Source organism: Trichomonas vaginalis, chromosome IV (assembly GCF_026262505.1).
Source record: "Trichomonas vaginalis G3 chromosome IV, whole genome shotgun sequence".
Lineage (NCBI taxonomy): Eukaryota > Parabasalia > Trichomonadida > Trichomonadidae > Trichomonas > Trichomonas vaginalis.
In genome coordinates this window covers 19594306-19618915 of record NC_067206.1, presented here as the reverse complement: position 1 = coordinate 19618915, position 24610 = coordinate 19594306, and the positions used below count along the sequence as shown (strand labels likewise).

At 33.1% G+C, this 24610-nt stretch overlaps 8 protein-coding genes and 2 pseudogenes across 10 annotated transcripts, besides 1 other annotated feature; 8 read left to right on the top strand and 2 right to left on the bottom strand.

The window, feature by feature from the left end:
* Positions 1 to 274: 274 nt before the first annotated feature.
* Positions 275 to 1720, top strand: TVAGG3_0129670 (armadillo (ARM) repeat-containing protein family; the record flags this gene model as incomplete). Its single annotated transcript, XM_001310647.1, has 1 exon — positions 275 to 1720. The coding sequence occupies one exon, from the start codon at positions 275 to 277 to the stop codon at positions 1718 to 1720; it is 1446 nt and encodes a 481-aa protein (XP_001310648.1).
* A 355-nt stretch (positions 1721 to 2075) lies between these two features.
* Positions 2076 to 3134, bottom strand: TVAGG3_0129660 (uncharacterized protein; the record flags this gene model as incomplete). The annotated part of the gene is made up of 1 exon (XM_001310646.1): positions 2076 to 3134. The coding sequence occupies one exon, from the start codon at positions 3132 to 3134 to the stop codon at positions 2076 to 2078; it is 1059 nt and encodes a 352-aa protein (XP_001310647.1).
* Positions 3135 to 3793: 659 nt separating this feature from the next.
* On the top strand, positions 3794 to 7079 carry TVAGG3_0129650 (ribonuclease inhibitor domain-containing protein; the record flags this gene model as incomplete). Its single annotated transcript, XM_001310645.1, has 1 exon — positions 3822 to 6986. The coding sequence occupies one exon, from the start codon at positions 3822 to 3824 to the stop codon at positions 6984 to 6986; it is 3165 nt and encodes a 1054-aa protein (XP_001310646.1).
* Positions 7080 to 7383: 304 nt separating this feature from the next.
* On the top strand, positions 7384 to 8538 carry TVAGG3_0129640 (proteasome regulatory particle assembly; the record flags this gene model as incomplete). The annotated part of the gene is made up of 1 exon (XM_001310644.1): positions 7384 to 8538. One exon carries the CDS (start codon positions 7384 to 7386, stop codon positions 8536 to 8538), a length of 1155 nt encoding a protein of 384 aa, XP_001310645.1.
* Positions 8539 to 12276: 3738 nt separating this feature from the next.
* TVAGG3_0129630 lies at positions 12277 to 12900 on the top strand (annotated as a pseudogene). Its single transcript has one exon. A coding segment is annotated over exon 1 (624 nt).
* Positions 12901 to 15126: 2226 nt separating this feature from the next.
* Positions 15127 to 24610: part of a mobile genetic element that runs on past the window's edge.
* Positions 17879 to 18463, top strand: TVAGG3_0129620 (His-Me finger endonucleases family; the record flags this gene model as incomplete). The annotated part of the gene is made up of 1 exon (XM_051223890.1): positions 17879 to 18463. One exon carries the CDS (start codon positions 17879 to 17881, stop codon positions 18461 to 18463), a length of 585 nt encoding a protein of 194 aa, XP_051108876.1.
* TVAGG3_0129610 lies at positions 19955 to 20616 on the top strand (annotated as a pseudogene). Its single transcript has one exon. A coding segment is annotated over exon 1 (662 nt).
* Positions 21038 to 21653, top strand: TVAGG3_0129600 (organellar and viral DNA polymerase type B; the record flags this gene model as incomplete). Its single annotated transcript, XM_051223889.1, has 1 exon — positions 21038 to 21653. A coding segment is annotated over one exon (616 nt), but the record flags the coding sequence as incomplete, so codon positions are not given.
* On the top strand, positions 22400 to 23239 carry TVAGG3_0129590 (KilA, N-terminal/APSES-type HTH, DNA-binding family; the record flags this gene model as incomplete). The annotated part of the gene is made up of 1 exon (XM_051223888.1): positions 22400 to 23239. The coding sequence occupies one exon, from the start codon at positions 22400 to 22402 to the stop codon at positions 23237 to 23239; it is 840 nt and encodes a 279-aa protein (XP_051108874.1).
* Positions 23723 to 24598, bottom strand: TVAGG3_0129580 (protein of unknown function, DUF4106 family; the record flags this gene model as incomplete). Its single annotated transcript, XM_051223887.1, has 1 exon — positions 23723 to 24598. One exon carries the CDS (start codon positions 24596 to 24598, stop codon positions 23723 to 23725), a length of 876 nt encoding a protein of 291 aa, XP_051108873.1.

Genomic DNA, 24610 nt, shown 5'->3' with positions numbered 1-24610 from the left:
CTCAGATGATCAGTTATAGGTGAAAGTGCCTATTTACATTGTTTAAAATAGAGATACTTACGATGTTTGCAGAATAGTTTACATTATTTGATGCATTTTAATAGTCTTTCCATAATGCAATTAAAAGAGTTTTCTATGCTGTATTATTGAATACTAGCAACGCTTCCTAGGAAACTTTCTCTTTTTGTAAATGTCTTTGAAAATCATCTCATTTTTTTGTCACACCGATCAGGATTTCAATATTTTGCCGATTATTTTCTCTTCAAAACTCTGTATGGAGGATAATGATCCTCAGGATGACATCAAATACAAAAAAGAAAAGAACAAACATAATACAGATGCTGATATTTCAACTTTAAATGAAGTTGATATAGATAATAAGCCGATTGATGAAAATTATTTATCTGATCTTAGTACATATCTAGAAATGTCAAAAGGAGATAATGAAACAGAAATAACAGATGCAATAAGCTGGATTAATAAAATGTTTCCACATATTTTCACAGAATGTCCCATTGAATTTATATTGGCACTTATTGGCTTTTGCAAATCCAATTTTGAACCACTAAAAACGGAATCATTTGATTTATTAATAAGATTCTTGCATTCTAAAAGGAGTGAAGAAATAATTGAACCTTTAATCAATAGTAATATAATAGAAATGATAATTCCTAATTTTCCAAGCAATCAGGCTGTTGAAATTTTAGGCCCATTATCAAGGAATCCAATTGGAAAAAAGATAATGATGGAAACAAATCTTTTATCAGCTTTAAATGATGTATTCACAGATGGATTAGAGGCAGAATCTGCTGGTTTAATTGCCCAGTTCATAGCAAATCTAACAATGGATCAATTTACATATTTAGATCAAATTCCAATTGTTTGCCAATTAATGCTAAAATTTAAACCATATATCAAACCAGAAATAGATGCAATCATTGCGTCTAATATTACTCGTGCATTTTGTAATTTTGTTCATAGTAATCATGAATTTTGCCAATTTTTCAAGGATAACTTTGATATTAAAATGTTTTACATATACAATGGCAATCCATCAGAAGCAGACGATGATTCCAATGAGGATATGCTTACAGCAAAATATGGTTCCATATCAGATGTAATTGTGATGATAAACGACTTGATTGAAGATGAAGAAGAATACTGTGATTATGTATTACAAAATAATTTACTTGAATATATAGACGATGTCTTTAATTATGAAGATAATTATTTAAACTCAGTAATTACAGAGTTATTAACCGAAATTTTAGGAATATTTCCACAGATATTCAAGGCATACCATGATCTAAGTTATGATTATAAGCTTACATCAGTTTTAGTTGATGAAGAAATTTCAGTTCAATGGAGAATCGCCATTCTAACTTTTATTGCGGTATTCATTATATCAGGAATAGATGTTGATCGGGATACATTTGTTGAAATACAAAACAGTCTTCCTGATGGAGGATTCTTTACTGCTTTATCAAGAAACATTGAAATTGTGACAGATACTGATTTATATGAACCAATACTCGATGCTTTCTTATGTATCAATGAATTCGAGAGATCTGAAGAAATTGAAGAAATTCTTATGGAAATGTCAGAAAACTCAGATCTTAGAGATTGGCTTGAAAACATTGAAAACACACATCATATAAAGAACATCGCAAAAGCTCATATTCTTGAAGATTTACTTGATTCTATGCTAGAATATGATTAGTTTTACTAAATAAGCATTAAAAACTATTCTAAATGTAGAGTTATTGTTTACAAATTGATTTAGATTGTATTAAATTGAGTTTTATTTAAAATTAAAAATATAGGCTATAGATATTATCAATATATCATTATTTTGCTTTTTTCACAAGATTTTAACTCCTTCTTTTTACAATCACTTAAAAATTTTTAATATCTGATCAAATAAACACGTACAACTTGGGAAATAAAAGACTTTACTTCTCCAGGCCAGAACATTCATGGTAGATATCATTCGTTTATGAATTCCATAAAAATATATTTTTATAAAAAATATAATTCAAACATTTAATATAAACAAAGAAAATAATATTACTGTATCAGTGAGATGTTATTTTTGACCTAGATTTCCTTGTGTTGGATCTTGTTCCTCTTCCAACTTGAGTAGTTGCAGGACGAGTCAAATTGTCACCGGAAATCATTGTTACTGACACTGGTGGCATGAACTGTGATTGTTCACATGGTTCAAACGACGTGGTTTTTGAAATAGCTGTCATTGGTCTCGTAAGTCCCAGATTTTGGGCTTTTCCTAGAGAAGGTGAATTTTTAATTCCATATCCTTGAAGATCGAAATTAAGTTCTTCCTTGGAGACGTATAAATCGAACTTTTTGTAAATTTTATTGAAATTTTCTGCAGAATTATCTTGTATTTGCTTGATGTGCGCATCTATATTGTTAAATGAATCTTGTGACATCTGAATGAAACCTCCAAATCGTTTGTTATTCTCATTTATTATATTTTTGAGGTCTTTGAGTTCTTCTTTTTGCTTTGTAAGGGCATAAATTGCATTCTGAAAGCTCATTCGGTGATCTGGACTATCAAATTGTAGTTCAGATGGAGCACAATCAAAAATACAAATATTATTTACATTTGTAAACATAACTTTCTTCTTTTGAGCCTGATTTGCAGCAGGCTGTGCTGGGACTCCTAATTTCTCAAGGAATCCAACTCGTTCTAATAGCACTGCATTGCTTCTTTCGAGTTCTATTATTCTATCTGTTAATTTATCTATAATTTCGTTATTATCCTGGTTATTCTTCTCGACAGTTAGTTTCTCTGCGAACTTATTGATAGAAATATCAATCATGTTTTGAACAGAAGCGTCATTATGAAAAACTTGTTTAGTGAGCAATTTAAATGATGTTGAAAGTCTCTCTATTTTTTGTTCATTCATTTCCATAAATGAAGTTACATTATCTTTGAACTCGCTGTCGACTCTTGTTTTCGCTAAATCTGCTAATGCTGTGTTAATTACTGCAATTTCTTTAGTATGCTGACTTAAATTGTGATGGAAAAAGCCTATAATATCTCTAGCACTATCAGGAGATGTTCCAGCAAAATCAGATATCGCTTTTTGAGGGATATCTAACTTTTCCATAAAATAATTTTTAACGTGTTATAAAAGGTGACTTTATCGAGAAATAATTTGTAAAGTTTCTCCACATTGGATAAGTTAGAATTTGATGACTAACTATAAAAGGAATTGATCTTATCAAATGTTCTATTATGCTAGTAGATATGCTTTGATATAATATGCTATTGCTGAGTTTGCTTGTATAATTTGAAATATATCGAAAGGAGAGTGCAATTCCTTTGAGCATTGGTGGCATTGATGTTCTATATTTGTCTCTACCTCAATATTATGTGAGTTTCTTCTATAAGCACAAGCTATAAAGTACTAAGTCACCAGTTTAAGTAATATCTCAGTTCCAAATAATACAAAGATATGATGATATCATGCTATAAGCGAATTATGGTTATTGCAGTTACTAAACTGCTAATAGTGTTATATCACAATAATACAGTAAAATCAGATCTATGCTTACAGAATTTACAATTCTTACACACGTTTTATTGATAGAAATTTGGTATGATCGCATTACACAAGATTTGAAGATTTATAAAATTCGTTATTACTAAAAATGAAAGATCTTATTGTAATATTGCTTGCTTCATCCCTATTAAAATGTGTTATTCAAACAATGAAGCATTGTTCTCTTTACAATTCTTATGAAATGTAAATACAAAAGTTGTGTATAACGCCTCAGTTTGCAAGAATTTGATAATGTCGAAAAAGGAGAAATTCACAATAGAGGAACTCTATAAATTAGGTAATGGAGACGAACACCTTTGTACGTATGACTTCTCCGAAATTCCTGCTAAATATTACAAGAAATTCTTCTGGCCGTTATCTAATCTTGTCTATAAAAAGGTTGATGAGCTTCGTTTTAATTGCAATCTTGCTATGCAAGAAGAATCATCATTAAATAAGAACAGACACAATCAGAGAATCATAGAACAATCGATTTATCATCAAAGACCCAACTACTTAAACTACTTATGCGTCATCTTAAAAGAAGTTTTACCAAAAGCTAAGCGTATTAAAAGAATACGTCTCAGTGATATGAATATTCCTTCAGAAAACTTATCAGAACTTTTTGATGCACTTGAAACGAACAATTCTCCGCTCGAATTACTCTCATTCCAAAACATTAAGATTGAAACTGATAAATTCAATAACAATATTAAGAAACTTGACCCATATAATTTTGCAGCAGTTGAATTCATTAACTGCGGCCTGACAAACGACAACTTAGCTGCAATTCGCAAATTCATTACTCGCCCACCCAAAGACCCTGAAAATTGGAGTGCTGAGCGTGCATTACACACATTAGATTTATCACAAAACAACATTACAGATGAAGAGCGCAAAAAGCTTCAGAAACTCATAGAAGAAGAGCGTGCTAAATGGCTTGCTTATCAGAAGGCAAAAGCAGATGAAATTAAGAGGTTGGAAGAAGAACGTCTAGCAGCGATCGAAGCAGAAAAAGAAAGACAAAGAAGAGCCAAAGAAAGAGCCGAACAACGTGCCCGTGAAAAAGCCGAAAGAGAAGCAAGAGAAAAGGCCGAAAGAGAAGCCAAAGAAAAAGCAGAACGCGAGGCCAAAGAAAAAGCTGAGAGAGAAGAAAGAGAAAGAAAAGAAAGAGAAGAGAAGGAGAAAGCAGAAAGAGAGGCAAAACGTAAAGCAGAGAAAGAAGCGAAAGAAAAGGCAGAAAGAGAGAAGAAGGAGAGAGAAGAAAGAGAAAGAAAAGAAAGGGAAGCCAAAGAAAAAGCAGAAAGAGAACGTAAAGAAAGAGAAGAGAAGGAAAGAAAAGAAAGAGAACGTAAAGAAAAAGAAGAAAGAGAGAAGAGAGAAAGAGAAGAGAAGGAAAGAAAAGAAAGAGAACGTAAAGAAAAAGAAGAAAGAGAGAAGAGAGAAAGAGAAGAGAAGGAAAGAAAAGAAAGAGAAAAACGTGAAAAAGAAGAGAGGGAGAGAAAAGAAGAGGAAAGGAAGGAAAGAGAAGAAAGAGAACGAAAAGAAAAAGAAGCCAAAGAAAAAGCAGAAAGAGAACGTAAAGAAAGAGAAGAAAAAGAAAGACAAGAAAAAGAAAGACAAGAAAGAGAAAGGAAAGAAAAGGAAGAGAAAGAGCGAAAAGAGAGGGAAGAAAAAGCAAAGGCCGAAAGAGAGAAGAAAGAAAAAGAAGAAAGAGAAAGAAAAGAACGCGAAGAAAGAGAACGTAAGGAAAGAGAAGAGAAAGAAAGAAAAGAAAAGGAAGAAAGAGAAAAACGTGAAAGAGAAGCCAAAGAAAAGGCTGAAAAAGAACGTAAAGAAAGAGAAGAAAGAGAACGTAAGGAAAAGGAGGAAAAAGAGAAGAGAGAGAAAGAAGAAAGAGAACGAAAAGAAAAAGAAGCCAAAGAAAAAGCAGAAAAAGAACGTAAAGAGAAGGAAGAAAGAGAAAGAAAAGAACGTGAAGAAAGAAAAGAAAAGGAAGAAAGAAAAGAACGTGAAGAAAGAAAAGAAAAGGAAGAAAGAAAAGAAAAGGAAGAAAGAAAAGAAAAAGAAGAGAAAGAAAAACGTGAAAGAGAAGCCAAAGAAAAAGCAGAAAGAGAACGTAAAGAAAGAGAAGAAAGAGAACGTAAGGAAAAGGAGGAAAAAGAGAAGAGAGAGAAAGAAGAAAGAGAACGAAAAGAAAAAGAAGCCAAAGAAAAAGCAGAAAAAGAACGTAAAGAGAAGGAAGAAAGAGAAAGAAAAGAACGTGAAGAAAGAAAAGAAAAGGAAGAAAGAAAAGAAAAGGAAGAAAGAAAAGAAAAAGAAGAGAAAGAAAAACGTGAAAGAGAAGCCAAAGAAAAAGCAGAAAGAGAACGTAAAGAACGTGAAGAAAAAGAAAGAAAGGAAAGAGAAGAAAGAGAAAGAAAAGAACGTGAAGAAAAGGAAAGAAAGGAGAGGGAAGAAAGAGAAAGATTGGAAAGAGAAAAAGCAGATAAAGAAGCTGAAAGACTAAGAAGGAAGAGAGAAGCTAGAGAAAAAAGAAGAGAACTCGCAAGAAGAGCAAAAGAACTCGGTGATGAAGAAGATGAAAGATTTGCAGCTGAACTCAAAGACCGTCTGAAGAAAGACGCGAAAAGAGTTAAGAGAGAAACAGAAATCGTAGAATTAGAACCAGTCTTAGAACCTCCTACAAGTGATGGAAACTATTGTGACATCGAAATTATTCAATACGTTGATGTCTACGAGTATACTGATTCATCAGAAAATGAATACGATTTGGGTGAAGATTTGAAGAAAGATAACAAGCCAAAGGTTCTTTTCGATGCAGCAGCAATCAAGAAATCCCCTTCTTCATCTGATTATTCTTATGAATATTCAGATAACCAGAAAAATGAGAAAGAAGAAGAAAAAAGTGAAGAAAAAGCAAAAAGTGATGAAATTGCGAAAAGTGACAGCAGTGAATCAAAAAGTGACATTGATGAATCAAAAAGTGACAACAAAGAAGTTAAAAGCGACAATGAAGAAATGAAGAGTGATTTAGATATCAACGAAGAAGTTGAGACTAATTCTGGAAGCTATAGTCAGCCAAAAGTTGAAGAAAACAATAGTGCAGATTATTCGATTGGCCAAGGCGAAGAAAACAATAATTCTTCTGGATACAACATTGATAATGATAGCGCTGCAATCGGAGAGATCGATAATAAAAGTGGAAGTCTGAATATGGGCGACAAAAATAATTCTGTTTCATATGAATTGAGCAATGAAGATGAATCAGAAAAGAAGTCAAATTCTGGTTCTAACTCCGACAGCGATTCATTACAACTTACTTCTGGTTCGGCATCTCATCAGCTTTCAAGATCATCATCATCTGATGATGACAATGATGCACTAATTGATTCAGGAGATGGTGTTTCAGCATAATTTTAATTATTTTTATTTTGTAATTTTTTTCAGGTTGAAAGTTTTTTGTAAAGTTAATTTTTATTTATATAAATTCATTATATTCAAGAGTGGCATTTAAAAACAGTTCACCAAATGAATATTTGATGAAAATCTGATAATAGCTTCAATTTCAGCGTAAAATTTCTTCTCCAGTTGGATTGTTTTTATATTCTTCACGTCTGTGACTCAAAATTTGAGCGAATTGAAAGGTTTACACGCAAAGAATATGATTTCAAGTTTATTTGAACAAATGATAACCCAATTGATGCATTTGTTTCAGATAGATAGGTTTATTTAAGAATGAAATAAGTAGTGAAACAATTCGAAAATTCTATTTATTACAACCATGGTTTTATTGAAACAAAAAGTGACATTTATGGAAAAAGATTTTAATGTTTTAGACGGTATTTGTCAATTAGAAGATAAAGTTTTTGGGATTAATGAAACTAATGAATGCGAAACTATTAAATTCATACAAGAAATGGACAATGATTTGATTAATTGTTATCTCGAAAATTTAATTGTTTATGCAAGCTACAGAAGAAGATTGCATTGGACGAGTCTTGCTCATCTTTGGAAAGAAATCTTAGGAGATCAAGTGAAATCATTCCATAAAGCAGAAAATTTTGTGAAAGAAAAAGAAAAAATTTTAAGCAACGAATATAGACCATCTCTTCAGCCTCAGTATTATGCAATAATAAGAGATGATGTTGAAAGCATGAAGTTCTTAAGCACATCTTTAGTTTTTGCACTACAAGTCATCAAAATTAATGACACAGAAATAACTCAATTTGATTTTTCCGCGTTGTGTGGTTCTCCAAAAATTTTCAAGTTTTTTGTAATGAATGGGGCCATTATTACTAGTGACACAATTGAGAATGCTGTTAGAGGTGGCAATGTTCAAGTATTAGAAATTCTAAGACAGAAAAATTGTGATTTTTCACAACATCTTGAAGGAGCTCTAAAATATCATAATAACGAAATTGCTGAGTGGATTTTAGATTTATACGGCAAAAAATGTCAAAGTATTTTGCCTTCATTTTGCATTTTACATTATAACACATCATTTTTCAAGCATATTGTTAAAGACAACATTGACTTGATTCATCAAAAAATGAATGATGATAAGAAATACACTTGCTTCACAGCTGCTGCAGGTTCTGGAAATATTTCAGTTGTGAAATTTCTTGTTGAAATCGGAGAAGATCTAAATGAAAGATCTAGAAAAGGAAAGGCTCCATTACATTATGCAGCATCTAACAAGAATATAGAAATTATAAAGTTCTTGGCTTCAAAAGGCTGCAATATTAATATTAAAGATGATTCTGGTGAAACAGCACTCTTTTATGCAGTTAATAATAATGATTTGGAAGTTGTGAAAGTTCTTATTGAACTCGGCTGTGATGTAAATGTAAAAAATAACAATAATATTTCAGCATATGATAAAGCATTTAGAAGTCAGTGTTCTGAAATTACAGAATTCTTATCTAAATACATCGATTACTCAGAATATGAAGAAGAAGAAGAATAAAATGATCCATAGATATTCTTGATTACATTTTCATAACCAGACTTCGATATTTTTTGTGACAAAATCAGTAATCAATATATCCTATGGTGAAATGCAATGTTGGAGCTATATATTTATATCAATTGACTGAAACCCCGATATTATGTGATGCTTTGCCTGCAAGGTGATCATTGATCCGTAATAAATTAAATGAATTAATTTAAATTTACACGGTATATTTATTAATGATGTAAGAATTCATCAAGATACCGTTATTTCTCCAATCAAAATCCTTAACCAAGTAGATAAATCTTATCATTTACCCTATATTTCCAACTCTTGGAAAATTTTCATGACCCCCTACCCAAGGTCCTAAAATGGGTATTTTCCTCACACAGACACCGTGGTTTTTTGAACCGGGAAATAAATAGCGCAGACAGTTTCTACATATAGAGACATGCTTATACTAGAGTTGACGGGAATCTAAAGTGATTTTTTCTGCCATCGCGAAATCTAATGCAATCTCAAAATCATGAAGAAACTGCGAATCGGAGCGCAATTTTTTAATATGTTAATATATAAAGGTACCCCTACTACTGCAAATGCTTCAAATGAAAATCTAAGAAATCAGATTAATTTGATCACATTAGTATAGTATTGGTCAAACCAAAAACTCATATGTTGATATATAGCCTATGGATATTCATATTATCTACTTTTCATTGAATTACATAAGATTTAATAATCTCATAAATATTCTTTTTAATTTTCCGAATTCCGTGTGCATTTAGATTGCCCATACCTGTATATAATAATTCTAGAATGGTTTGGTTAGATATTAAGTTTTTTAGATTAATATTTTAACATTTTGATAAAACAAGCATTTGTTCCATTTTAGAATCGCCATTGAACTCTAGTTTGACTAACATGATGTTGTATGATCAAATAAATTCTAACTTCATGAGATAAATTTTGAAATTAGAAAATGCGATATCTGACTCAAATATTTATCTGAACACATTTAACATTCAATGATAAACTAAAGTACTATACAGCAGATTCGATTTGGCTTATATTTTATATAATCAACTAATAATCCTATAAATTGTGCTATTCACGTTGCTCAAAGATGTATTGAACATTCACTACTTGTTGTATGATAAAATTAGATATAGATTCTAATGTAAATCGATATTTTGAAAATTCATATATTTTGTCTTGGTTTGGCATTTGATCGTGTTGAAACCGGAATTGCAATATATATCATCTAAATATATAACTATCAAAATATGAGCTATAGATTTTTAAATTATTCTCCTGAATATGAGTGACTAACATAATTATTTTGAATTGAGTAGTAAGAATCTTAAATATTAGAATCTGACGATAATTTTATTATAACTGTATAAAGGAACAAGACTATAAATGATGATGAAAATAAAGATTAAATTTAAATCTGAAAATTTGAAAACATTAAGTGTATTGTGCACTCTTGTCGCTCACAGTGTCTCATTCCGGGAGACATTGTCACTGCATGTCTCCCAGAATGATATCAAGTTCCCCATTCATAACTTGAATGCGGAACTTTGACCGACAAGAGTGTATTGTGCACTCTTGTCGTCACAGTGCTCATTCCGGGAGACATTGCCTCTGAATGTCTCCCAGAATGAGACAATCTTCTGCAATCAGAATGTGATTGCAAAACTTTGACCGACAAGAGTGTATTGTGCACTCTTGTCGGTTGAAAGTTCTGCAATCAGAAGAAGATTGTTGAACAATCCGCCATTCCAGGAGGCATGAGCTTTTATCTCTCCTGAAATGGCACATATTTGATAATTCATGGAGCAGAAACTTTGCACGCAATCAGACAAAAGATTGCGACAGAGTAACTGGGAAGACAGCAACTTGAAGCGATAAGCTGCTTGGGTGCTGTCTCCCAGATGCATCTGTCGGGCAAAGTCTCAAAGGAGCAGAACTTTGCACGCAATCAGACAAAAGATTGCGACAGAGTAACTGGGAAGACAGCAACTTGAAGCGAAGTTTTTGTTTTCGAGTCTTTGGTTAAGAAATCTTAACAAAAAAACAAAGAAAAAAATCAGATAAAGTTGTCAATAACTTCATCAGTTAATGCTCACCTATGGGAGGTGTTTTGCGGGAGCTGGGGGTATCTTGGTGAGTACTCAGGAGGCCAAGAAGGGCACCCCAACCGACATTATCCTGATGAATTCAGTTGTCAACCATTCTGAAAACCGCCGAAACCGTCGTGTGTAGAGAAATTGTTTAAATTTATTTTTTTCAGATTTAAATAAAAATAAGAAATGTTTACTATTATGAATTTTGAAATTTTTTTTAAATTAAGAGTAGGAGATGAGACAAATTTAAATTTTTAAGAAATATGTGGAAGGACGTAAGATACGCCAACTTAAATAAAAAAAAAAAAAAAAAAAAAAAAAAAAAAAAAAAAAAAAAAAGGGAAGTGGGGCTTCCAGGGGCTGCGCCCCTTCTAGCCCATAAGAAATTTTACCCAAGAGGAGGACCGAACCCCAGCCGACCAGCCGTTGACTTTTTTGTCATGATTTCATCGTAAATGTTTTGTCAAGACTTCTTCGTAATGAGCGTAAATGACCAAAAATAATGTTTATGTTAGCATGTTAGATCTAACACGTTTTCTAACATGTTTTCTAACATCGTAGAAAACTCATGAATTTCATCGTAAATGTTTTGTCAAGACTTCTTCGTAAATGTTTTGTCACTTTTCTGTCACTTTTCAGGTAAAAACATTTTTATTATATATATAAAATGAATTTTACAAAACCACCGTTACCTTCTTTGGAAATAAGAGTAGATGTAAAGATATTCTATTGAGAGAACTTAAGAAACTACCGAATGGTCTAACATTTGTAGATTTGTTCGGTGGAAGTTTCTATATATCCCATTTGTGCCATACAATATTCCCAGACTCAAAGATTATATGCAATGACTTCGACAAACTATATGGACCGTCTCAAACATATACCAGACACAAACAATATATTGAAGAAGATTAAAAGAAAAGATACCTATAGGTAAGATGGAACGTATACCATTAGATAAAAAATATATTGTAGGTGAAGTTTTGAAAAAAGCAGAATATATAGACTGGGATAGTATATCTGCTAGACTATTATATAGTGGTTCTATAAGAGTTCATGACATTGAAACACTTATGTCAAAAGTTTTTATATCTTAACTATACAAATGTTTTCAAAGAGGACATAGAAAAATATATTGAGGGTATAGAGTTGTGAGATGTCATTGGACAGAGTTGTATGAAAAATATAAAGACAAGGAAAATATTTTCTTTATAGTGGACCCGCCGTTCTATAACACATGCGATTTTCAATACCAAGTAGACTGGACTTTGAGAGACTCTTTAGAAACTTTAGACGTTATACATAACCATCCATGCTTTTACTTTACATCCGATAAAAGTGGTTTGGAAACCGTTATGAGATGGTTAGAGGACATACATGACTATGAGTTTAGATATGACAAGATAGAATATGAGAGAGGTCCTATAAACCGGAGAAAGTGTCATAACAAAGAAATTTTACTAGTAAGTAAATGTGGTTTGAAATAGGACTACTTGTTTTAGGTTTTTTCCATTGTGTCATTTATTTATTTTGACGTGGCAGAAAAATACAGAGAATATGAAGATGAACCAATGCCTGCAAATGTTCAGTATATGTACTCGTAAGAGATATTTTTATCTAATATTAAATGGACGCACAGAACTTAGCGAATGCACAGCAACCTGGACAACCAAACCCAGAGAATATTCCAAATGAAGTTAGAATACAAACTGCAATGGCAAAACTATGGTCAAGTGCCAACAGATGTACAAATGCAAACTGCCATGTCAAATGACGCTGCGTTAGGTTTGCCACCATGGTATGCAAATATGAGATGGAAAGAGTTTTATACAAACCCTGAAGTGGGATATAAACAACTTTATGCAGATGACGCGAACACAGGAGTTGACCCAGAATAGTTTTCTACCAGAGGAGAAACAGAATGTATGAGCTCCAGTTAAAGAATGCCATGGAACTCAACAGGAAACGTAAGAGACTAGGCGGACATTAGATTTTTACATATAGTAAAATGGGTTTCTTTGGAAGAATAGGAAACTTCTTTCGAAATGTTGGAAGAGGTATATGGAATGGAATAAAATCTGTCGGAAAAGGAATTTGGAACGGAGTCAAAAATATTGGTAAAAGGGTAGGTCAGTTTGTTGGTATTATACCTAAAGACCCTGAACCAGAAGAGCAAGCTCCTGTTATACAACAGCCTGAACCTGCACCACAGTCAAGTTGGCAACCAAATCCAACACCTCAACCGTATTAAAAAATTATATTTTTACCGTTCGATAGTAGTTGTATATGAAACTAAGTTCTAAGTAAAACGCATGGTATAATGGAATTATTCTTTTTCTTCCATCTGTAGTAAACCATACTTGAAAGTCTGAAATACTTCCACTTGGTGGTTCGTATAACTTTGTAGGTTTTTCGTAAAAGTCATTTGCCAAGCATAAAAAAGAGTTTTGTGCACCAGAAAATGAAGCATGAACGATAATAGCATCTGAGTCGAAAACATTTTCATACGTTCCATTAGGGTTTTCGACTTCATAAAAGTTCGGGTGTACTGGATATGCTGCAGGCTGATTTAACATCCTCAAAAATCTATACCATGCCAAGTTGTTATATTTTGTAGAAATATAAACGTTTTCTCCAAGGTCTTCTATTCTATTGATTTTAACAGTTGCATTTTTCCTGTCATATAAAATATCGAGATGGTACTCTCCTTCGTCAATGTTGTACTGTTTTGCATATTCGAGATAGATATCGTTTATTTTTTCTTGAAAAGCTTGAAGAGTTGTTTCTAAGTTTACAAGCAAATTCACTTGTAAAAGTTTTCCCTGTTCAAATTTCTCATACGTACGTTTTTCTTTGTTATAGTATCGAACTTCAAAACCGACCGTAAATGGGAAACCATGTATGGCTTCTGAAATGAACTTCATTCTACGAAAGCCAATAGCTTTTGTGACGGATGGGTCTCTTAGCCATCTCAATGGGTAGTCAAAACGATAGCCTTCATGCTTTACGGTCTCTGTCTCAAACTTTTGACCGACATTAGTAAAAAGTTCATCTAATGGTTTAGTTGTAGCAACTCTTGAATTTTCTTTTCTATTGGAAGCATATTTTATCTAGAATAAAAATGTCGAAAGAAACAGCGTCTATGAGAGAAATACAACACAACCGACAACTCATTATGCAAGCTCTAAATAAGAACACAACAAACTTTTCAAACTATTCTAAGATATCTGAGTCATTGAAAGAAGGAAACTTAAAACTGACATTAAACCCAATGACAGATGAGTTTCTGTTTCAAGACAGTAAGAACCATACTGTTTGTATAAATCCAACAAAAAGAACTTTAAACGAGAAACCTATAGATGAACTTCTTTTGAAAGCAGATGTTGACAACAAAGCAGACAAAACATATGTAGACGATGCAATAGCAAAAGAAGAAGAAAGAGCTGACAAAGCTTATGCAACAAAAGAACATACTCATCCTGAACTAGCAGACAAAACATATGTTGACAATAAAATGTCAAGTGAAGTGACAAGAGCTGACAAAGAATATTCTAAAAAGACTCATACACATACCATTGCAAATATTGCAAACTTACAAGAAACCTTAAACAGGAAAAGTGCCGTTGGACATACACATACCATTGCAAATATTGCAAACTTACAAGAAACCTTAAACAGGAAAAGTGCCGTTGGACATACACATACCATTGCAAATATTGCAAACTTACAAGAAACCTTAAACAGGAAAAGTGCCGTTGGACATACACATACCATTGCAAATATTGCAAACTTACAAGAAACCTTAAACAGTAAAAGTGACGTTGGACATACACATACATCTTCTGAAATAACAGACTTAAACGTTAGCCTTGAAAATAAAGCAGATAAAACATATGTCAATGAAATATACCAAAGTTTGCTAGGAACAAAAAATATTGAAACTATTGTTGGTGACTTTTCTGTCAATGAAGAAAACAAATATTTTAGATGGCAGTTTGTACATTCCTTAAAAAATGGTATACGGTATAAACTCATTCCGAAAAATAACAATGAAATGTATGTAAGCTATAAAAAGAACGATGGTACACAAGTTAAAGTTCCATTAGACAACAACTGCTACTTAAACTTATATGGAGACGAACAAAAGAAATATTTAAGAGTTTATGAAATGGCAGATATGACATTGCCTGACCCAGCTCCAGCACCATATTATTATGACTATGGAGATGACAACAGAACACCACATGTAGATGAACAAAAGCTAACATTATATTTAGATTATTATAGATATAAAAGATATAATGCAATAGAAAAAACGAGAATAGTATACTATTATGAAGATGACAGAAATAAATATTATAGTCAAGATTTTACCTACCCTGAAAACATAAGATTATATTATAAAAAATATTCTGACTTAAACCAGAAGAAACCTGAAATAGTTGCACTATATTTTAAGTTCAAAAGAGACAATCCTATAATGTCTCATATGTTTGATTTAATGAACCCAGTAGGTTCTATTTATACATCTATGGAAGCAAGAGGTCCTCAAGTAATGTTTGGTGTTGGTGCATGGGAACAAATAGTCGACAGGTTTTTGTATTGTGCAAACTCTTCAAAGGAAACAGGTGGAAGTAAAACGATTTCAGGTGAAAATTTACCTGCACACAGTCACTACATAGATTTAAGTACATCTCAAGCAGGTTGGCATAAGCATAGATATTGGGATTGGTCAGGAATGACAAAAGGTAAAGGATATGATGTTAAAGACGACGTTAAGTTTGCTATAAATTGTTACTGGGATGACACTCAGGGAGAAGGAAACCATACACATTTCGTTTCAGGATATACGCAAACAACGGGACAAAGTAAAGACTACATGCCACCTTACATGACAGTTTACGCATGGTATAGAATTGCTTAGTCGTCATTTTCAACTTCTTTAGCATATTCGTCAGGAGTTGTCTTATATTTGTTAGGAACTGTCTTTGAAAGTATACCACCTTGAACTTTGACAAGTTTGAAACGAGGTCTGACAATAGTAGTTTTATCTTCTGCTTGCAGTCTGTACATTTTGCCATGTTTGCCTAAAACTTCATAATATTCTCTTGTATACTTTCTTCTATTTTTACGAACACGAATGTGAGTACCTGTCGGGTTCCCATTGTTGTCATAGTCAATAGTATTTTCATATGGGTCGCGTTTAGGTATTTCTATTTTTACTTTGTCACCTTTCTGAAGTTTGAAGCCTGGCATTCTTTCTTGTTTGTCTCTTTTGACTAAATTGTTAAATATAAAGTCTTTCTCTAAGTCAGGGTTGTTTTTCATTTCTTCGGGGGAGTGGTTTCCCAAACCTTTTTGTTTACGGCTATTGTAAATATTTAAAACTTGTCTCATCTTTGCCATGGAGAAGTGTCTATACTTGTCGTCATATGACATTTCATTTGCTTCACCACCTTGTGGTTGGTTTAAGTCTCTTAATATTTTTATACAACTGTCAATGACACCAAGAGCAGAATGGTTTTGGTCGACAATGAAATATTGGTTTACATTTTTTGAACGCAGATAGTTTTTTACATCATCTGATTTGAAAGAACTTTCACAGTCAGATGTCAGTTTTGTTGGATGGTATTTGTCAACGAATATTGTCAAAGCTGCTAAGATATCTAAAATATTTTTGGACTGTAATGGTATGGCTTCACAGTATCTTGTGTTTTGACCAACAAATATTAGCCAGTATGGTGGTCCATCTGTTCTAACTCTCGGAATGTTTTCCAAGATATCCATAAACCAAGCATTCGGTGTTGAACTAAAGATTTTTACCATGAGTGCTTTCTTTGTTGCCTTAGAAACATAGGGGTCCTTGTTTGGATTCGTCATTTTTTAACCCATAAGAAATGGGTTTATTTGGCGCGTTAGCAGGAGTTGCATCCAGATTTTTACCCGCAGTGGGAACAAATAGCCAGAGGTGTATTTGGAGTTGGAAGGAAGATTTTGAGTACATTAGGTATACTTAAAGAGAAAGCACAACCTATTATACAAACTGTACAGAAAGGTTGGATGTAGCACGAGATGCAACAAATCTTATTCCAAATCCTGAAACAAGAGGAAAAGTTCAAGGATGGATGGACAATGTAGGAAGACAAGCAGGAAACTATTATAACAAAGCAAATGACTACTATAACCAAGCAGGACACTATATGGACCAAGGTGAAAGATTCTTTAACAGAGGATATAACCATGCACAACAATGGGTAAACAATAACCAACCTCAACCGCCTCAAACGTGGGGAATGTAAAATTTTTTACTGAGATGAAATGAACAATACAGCATTGAGACAAATGGGTTCAAGATGGATTTGTCGGCTTCCAGCAGTTACACAACGTGTTTGTCAAGTTCTTCCTATACCTCAGGAAGTTTTAGACCGACTTAAAAAACAACAACAACCAGTTGAAAACAAACCAAACTAAAATTTTTTACTGAGATGAAATGACCGAAGAAGTTGAAACCGTAGATTTGACACCACAAACAAAAAGTTCAGAACCATTGTCAAAACTGTCAAAGAACTTACAGATGAAGAGAAAAATTCAATAATAGAAGGTGCAAGGTCTGGAAATACAAACCCTAACTATAAAGTCACTTTTCATAGAAATGGAACGGCTAGTATCTCAAAAAAGAAACAGACTCTCACAAATAAAATATTGAAGTCTGAAGGAGCTTTCGAGACAACAGATGGAAAAGTTTACTTCACTGACCAACAGTTCATTATAGAACATCTCATTGACTTAGAGTCGAAATATTCTAAACTTTACAACAAACACAAAAAGTTGAAAGGAAAACAAAAACAAATGGCATATGATATTTATGAAGATGTTGACGACACAACCATACCAGCAAGTGAGGTAAAGTCAGGTGAACCGAAAAGTGACGAAAAACCGATAGAAGAAGAAAAACCAAAAACTGAAGATAAACCAAAACCAAAGTTTAGTATTGGAACTAAACCAAGTCAACCTTCATTAGCTGGTATGGGTTGGCGTCAAAGACTTATGGCAGCAAGTGCTTATGTAAAGTAAAGAAAAAAACATTTTTTTATTTTTATTTGAACTGTACGCTGAGTTTTGTTGGAGAAGACCGTTGGGAAACTTGTTTGTTACAGATGAGAAATATGAAATGGCATACCATTTTAAAACAATATATTTTTAAAAAATATTTTTTTATTTTATTTGAAATGTACGCTGAGTTTGTTGGAGAAGACCGTTGGGAAACTTGTTTGTTAGATGAGAAATATGAAATTCACTGTTGTGAGTCATTTGAAGTCAGAAACAAAAAGACAAAAAGAGTTTTAAGCGAATGTGAGCGAAATGACGGATATGCTAGGATGAGGATTGGTGGAAAACACTATTTTAAACATATTGTCATTGCAACTCATTTTATACCGAACCCTAACAATCTACCTTTTGTAGACCATATAAACCGTATAAGAAATGACAATAGACTTGAAAATTTACGTTGGGTTACTCGTTCTGAAAACAATAAGAACAAAAGCAAATTTAGAGATATTGTATTCGAATTTGTCGACGAACTAGAAGATGAAGCAATTGAAATTACAGACTATGGCAAGCATACGTTTGAGTTTTACTACTATAGCGAAGAACAAGACTCTTTCTACTTTTATACCGGCGTAAACTATAGAAAATTACAAGTATGTTTTACTAAGGATGGCTATGCTTATGTAAACACTAGAGATACAGATGGAAAACACGTTCCAATACTTCTTAACAAATTCAAGAAGCTATATGGCATACCATTTTAAAACAATATATTTTTACATATATTAAATGCTTCAGGTTGAAAAACAAAGAACAAAAGTAGCAGATACAAAACCGTTAGACTATATCTTTACAAACGCTGGTAGGACAATTTCAGATGAAGAAATTTCATCCGGTGCTTACAGATTTGACAGTTTATAGAAACGTGTTTGACCCTCAAAATGTTATGTGTCATGCAAGTTTCAGTTCAAGCAACAATAGTTTTCTTTGTATTGGTAAGGACGTTTATGACTTTGCTTCTAAATTCTACGAACCACCTAGTAACAGTTTCTCTGACTTTCAAGTTTGGTTCACAACAAATGGTGTGCAACATATAATACCATTGTACTATGACTTTTATCTCGAATTGTCTTTCATATACAACTACGGAAAAGTGCTGAAAAAGTATTGAAAAATAATGTTTATGTTAGAATGTTAGATCTAACACGTTTTCTAACATTTTTTCTAACATCGTAGAAAACTCATGAGTTTTATACAGAATTCGGCAAAAATGAGTTTTTGGTTGAAAAAAGAGGTGGAGCCAAAAGTGGCTCGACCTCAAAACAAGCATTTTGTGAAGAATATACCAACCCGCGGAAAACAGCGGGTTGCTTTTTATACAAAGTTCAACAGGTGAATTTTCATGAATTTCCTTAAGATAGAAAAAATAATGTTTATGTTAGAATGTTAGATCTAACCTCTTTTCTAACATCGTAGAAAACTCATGAAAACAATTTATTTTTGTGAATATGCAAGCGGCTCATAGCTCAGTGGTATGGGCTACCTCGTTAAAGGCGTCGAAGACCTCGGTTCAAATCCCGATTCGCGCAGGTTTTTTTCCTTTTATGCAGTGAAATTTCATGTACATAGGTTACTTTGGTGTTAGACCCTAGTGAAGAAAATAGAATGATATAAGTTTACATTTGTAAGGTTACTTTGGTGTTAGACCCTAGTGAAGAAAATAGAACGATATAAGTTTACATTTGTAAGGTTATTTTGGTGTTAGACCCTAGTGAAGAAAATAGAACGATATAAGTTTACATTTGTAAGGTTACTTTGGTGTTAGACCCTAGTGAAGAAAATAGAACGATATAAGTTTACATTTGTAAAGTTGGACGATAAAAATCTCTGCTACTGTCAGTAAAAGTACTGCTACTGTCAGTAAAAGTACTGCTACTGTCAGTAAAAGTACTGCTACTGTCAGTAAAAGTACTGCTAATGTCAGTAAAAAGGAAAATTTGAGAGGGTTTTCGACGATAAAGTACTGCTACTGTCAGTAAAAGTACTGCTACTGTCAGTAAAAGTACTGCTACTGTCAGTAAAAGTACTGCTACTGTCAGTAAAAGTACTGCTACTGTCAGTAAAAGTACTGCTACTGACAGTAGCAGTACTGCTAGTAGCAGAGATTTTTATCGTTGTGGTCCGACGGTTAAGCCACAAACGAATGTCCGACGTCCCACCAAAAAATATTTTTTATTTTTATTGTAAGAACAGAAATGTCAGTCGAAGCAAAAACGTTCACGAACAAATCTAATGGCGAAACATTCACAAAAGGCACTTACAACGGTATTGAAGTCTTACGTAGAGACATGGATGGTTATATAAATGCAACAAAGATGTGTCAGCAGTTTAGGAAAGACTTTAGAAGGTTGTTGGAAAATAAGTCCTGGGAAGAGTATTTTAAGGCATTTTGTGAAGAATATACCAACCCGCCGAAAACAGCGGGTTGCTTTTTATACAAAATTCATGCAGGAATTTCTGATGAAATCAAACAGGTTAGAGGAACGTATGTAGACCCAAGACTTCTAAACTATATAGCAATGTGGGCTTCTCCAAAATATTGTATAGCAGTTGGAAAAATTCTGGACTCCATAGACAAGAAAGTTCATGAGAAATTAGATGAAGAAGAACTTGAAGATACAGTAGAGAATGCAAAACCTTTGTTCGAAGAAGAAGTTAGAAAAATGTGCTTAAACAAATAGAACATGAACGTGAGATATGTTCTGGTTATAGAGACTCGCCATACGAACTAGACCAATGGGAACAAGAAGATTTAAAGAGAGAATTTAGAGAATATGAACTCGCTAAGATAGCATTAGAAGCTGCAGAAAAGAAGTTAAAAGCTTGGGGTTGTTTTGTACAAAAATATTGTGAGTAAATGAACCATTTTTTTCGACAAAAATAATGTTTATGTTAGAATGTTAGATCTAACATGTTTTCTAACATGTTTTCTAACATGGTCTAAAACTCTTGAATTTTCATGAATTTCTTCGTATATGTTTTGTCAAAACTTCTTCATCGTAAATGTTTTGTCAAAACTTCTTCATCGTAATGAGTGTAAAGGACCCAAAAATAATGTTTATGTTAGAATGTTAGATCTAACATGTTTTCTAACATGTTTTCTAACATCGTAGAAAACTCTCGAAATTCATGAAATTTACACCAAAAATAAAAAATAAAATTAGTTTTATTTTTTTTTATTTTTTTTATTTTGTATAAAAGATATGATTTCAACAATCGGCACAACAACAGTTCAAACAACTACAGCACCAAACTCGTTAGTCATGAATCCTACGTCAATGTTGGTAGAGATGAAAAGCTTCATTCCTTCTTCATATACTTTTGAAACAAAAATCCAGAAGATAAAGCAAGAACTTTTAACAAATAATTTAGACTGTAGTGCGAAAGATGAAACAAATGAACAGTATCTTTATGAAATGCAGGACCTCATCGACCATTTACCCAAATTGCCTGAAATTCAGCAGCAAAAACTCACTATTCCCGAATTTGACGAAATAGAAGTCAAAGCAACTGACTCGGTAGAAATAAAGAAGTTCATACGTAAGGTAAACTATGAGTTTCTTGGATTTCATTGCAACCACAAAGTCATGGACAAAGATTGCGACATGGTATATAAGAACATCTCTGACATATATAAATCTGAAGAATTTAAGACCTACGACAACTTTGTTTCGTTAGTTGCTGAATGTGTATGGCAGATAAGAGATAAAGATAGAAGAGGCAAAGTATGGAACGAACAAATAAGACCCGCTATGTTTGAGTTAAAGAAAACCATTGACGCCTTAGTTGTTTTAGCAGGTAAGGTTTCAGAATATAACGCAAAAATGAACCCGCAATGTTCTAAATGTAAAGCAGCAATGAGGAAATATAACTACTCCGTCAAAGAGATAGAACGTATGAGAAACGACTTGGCAGACTTAAAGAAAGAAGCAGAAAAGCCAGCAGAAGATAAAATGGACATGTTAGCATTTCTGAACAAAAACTATCCAACTGCAGAAGATTTCCTTCTATCTGATGTCAAGAAGAAGTATAAAGAAACTTTCGGTATCGTTAAAACATTCGATGTACTGACAGAAGAAATAGAAGCTACAAAATTGTTTAGAGTCATGAACCATCGCAACATATACCATGTAAAACGCTTGTAAATAGTTATGTTAGAAAACGTGTTAGAAAACATGTTAGAAAACATGTTAGATCTAACATGCTAACATAAACATTATTTTTACTGAATTCCGTATGAAATTTCATGAGTTTTGTGTGTTTTAGACCATGTTAGAAAACGTGTTAGAAAAGGTGTTAGATCTAACATTCTAACATAAACTTTATTTTTATTGAATTCCGTATGAAATTTCATGAGTTTTGTGTGTTTTAGACCATGTTAGAAAACGTGTTAGAAAACGTGTTAGATCTAACATGCTAACATAAAATATATTTTTACTGAATTCAGCAACAAAAATCATGAATTTCATTAGTTATTTTGTATGTAAAGACAGTAATGACGAAGTTGCTGAAAAATACATGTAAAGCGTTTATTTTTGGTCTTGCATAAAACTCATGAAAATCATGAATTTCCTTAAGATAGAAAAAATAAAGTTAGTTTTATTTTTATTTATTTTTTTATTTTGTATGTAAAGACAGATATGTCAACAACAGAGAACACAACAACAGTTATAGTCCATGAAGCTATAAATGAAGAATATGAGTGGGTTCAGTTTAACAAACAACTCCGTCTCATTCGTTCGGTCAAAGACGATATGTACCAAATGCAAAGTATTTTGACAGCATGTTTTGCTCCAGATACTAAGCTTCCTAAAGACTGGTTTAGGAACCAAAGCACACAAGAACTTTTGAGCGAAGCACAGCGAGACATACTTTTTTCTGAAAACAGTGAAGAACAGCGAGTAGGTACAAAACCCCAGTCGCCTAAAACTCATGAAAATCGTGAAAAATTGCCAAACGGTTTGAGAGGATATTATGTACATAGACTTCTTGTAAATGCAGTTGCAATATGGGCTTCGCCTCGTTATGCTTGGTATATTTACAGACTTCTTGACGAAATTCATAGACAAGAACGTGAAGAGCTAGAGAACAAGCTTGAAGCAAAAGATAAAAGCATACAGAAAAGAATACCACGTTCGGTACCAAAAGGTAAGGAAAAGAACTATAAGTATATGATTTATACTGAAGAGATGGAAAATGAAGAAGACAGAGATATGGTTATGTTGCATTTAGTCAGAAGAAACAACAAAAGCTTTTACGACCTTGCTAAGATTTACAAATCTGACAGAAATTGGTTCTATCGCGAAAACTTACCGATTTCAATGACACCAAATGAAGATGTGAAACAAATAGTTCAAGATACTTTACCTCAAACACACTATGATATTAAAGGTTGTACAATACTTACCTTCAAAGAAGATTTGCCATTGTTAAAGGAAAAAATAACAGAGTATTTTGACAACTTCAAACAAGCAGGGTAGATGAACTCTTTATTTTTACGCTTGACTTCAGATGGCTCAGGTAGCTCTATAAGGTAAATTGTCTTGTCAAATCCTTCTGGCATTCCAAGTCCTTCCTTCCGACATTCCAAGTTCTTCCTTCTGGCATTCCAAGTTCTTCCTTCCGACATTCCAAGTCCTTCCTTCCGACAGGAAAAGTCCTTCCTTCCTACAGGAAAAAATTTTCTTGACAACTGGAAAAAAATTTCCTGTTGTTCGTCCGTAAACCATTCAAATTTTCGAAAATTGAGAACTTTTTGGTCGAACTTCAGAAAAAGTTTTTCCTTCCGACAGAAAAAGTTTTTCCTTCCGACAGAAAAAGTTCTTCCATCCAACAGGAAAAGTTTTTCCTTCCAACAGGACACAAACGAATGTCCGACGTACCTCTTCCTGAATGTCTTCCAAAGCCAGAAGAACCGACAGCCCCAGCACCACAACAGACTAAGACTAAAACACTTACATTTTTCAAGCTTGACTTTTTACAATTTGAACTTTGTTTGCGTAGATATGAATTCTGAAAGAAGTATGAGGGTCTTGTATGACTTTGTACTTCTCCCATAGTTCATGTCTGTCAAACTTACCTGCCATGGACTCTTTCATAAGTTCCATGAAATCGTCTTCGGACAATCCGGGGAAAAGTATAATGTCAGTAAGTATTCTTTTAACATCCTTACTTAAACTCTTTGCTGTCTGTACACATATTACGACTGAGATGTTAAAGTGTCTGAGCTTCTTAAGAATTCGACACATGTCTTGTTCTCTGTTCTTTAACAAAGGATGAGAGGCGAAATCATCTAAGATAAGAAGACATCTGTGAGGGTATGTCTTCCAATCGTAAGATTGCAATTTCTTCGAAATGTATTCTATCTCTTTCTGTTTGTTTCTGAAGTGTTTCTTCTCTAATATTCTCTGCATTTCCTCATTTGGGTCTTTAAACTTCGAATTTATATACTCATTTATAGCATTGTACTTCAAAACCCTTCTTTGGTACTTCTTTATCCAATCTAACAACTCAGAGTCTTTTATACATACTAACTTAGACTTCTTTATAATATTTTTGAACGAATTGACGGTTTGGTCAAATTGACCAGAAGTACTACAAATAACAACTAACTCATAGAATGGGTTCTTCTCATCTAGTTCTTGTTGTTGTGCAGCCATTTTAAGATAAGTGAAAGTCTTACCCGACCCAGGTGGTGCAATTAGACCTGTTATACCATTCTGAGCAAATAAGAACTTGTCATGTATGGGTTTTATCTGAGCATTTTCCAACTTCCTCTTGTTCTTGTTTAAAACCTTCTCAAATTTTTTGTCAATGTCAGCAAACTTTTTTTCTAACATATTTTTAGAAAA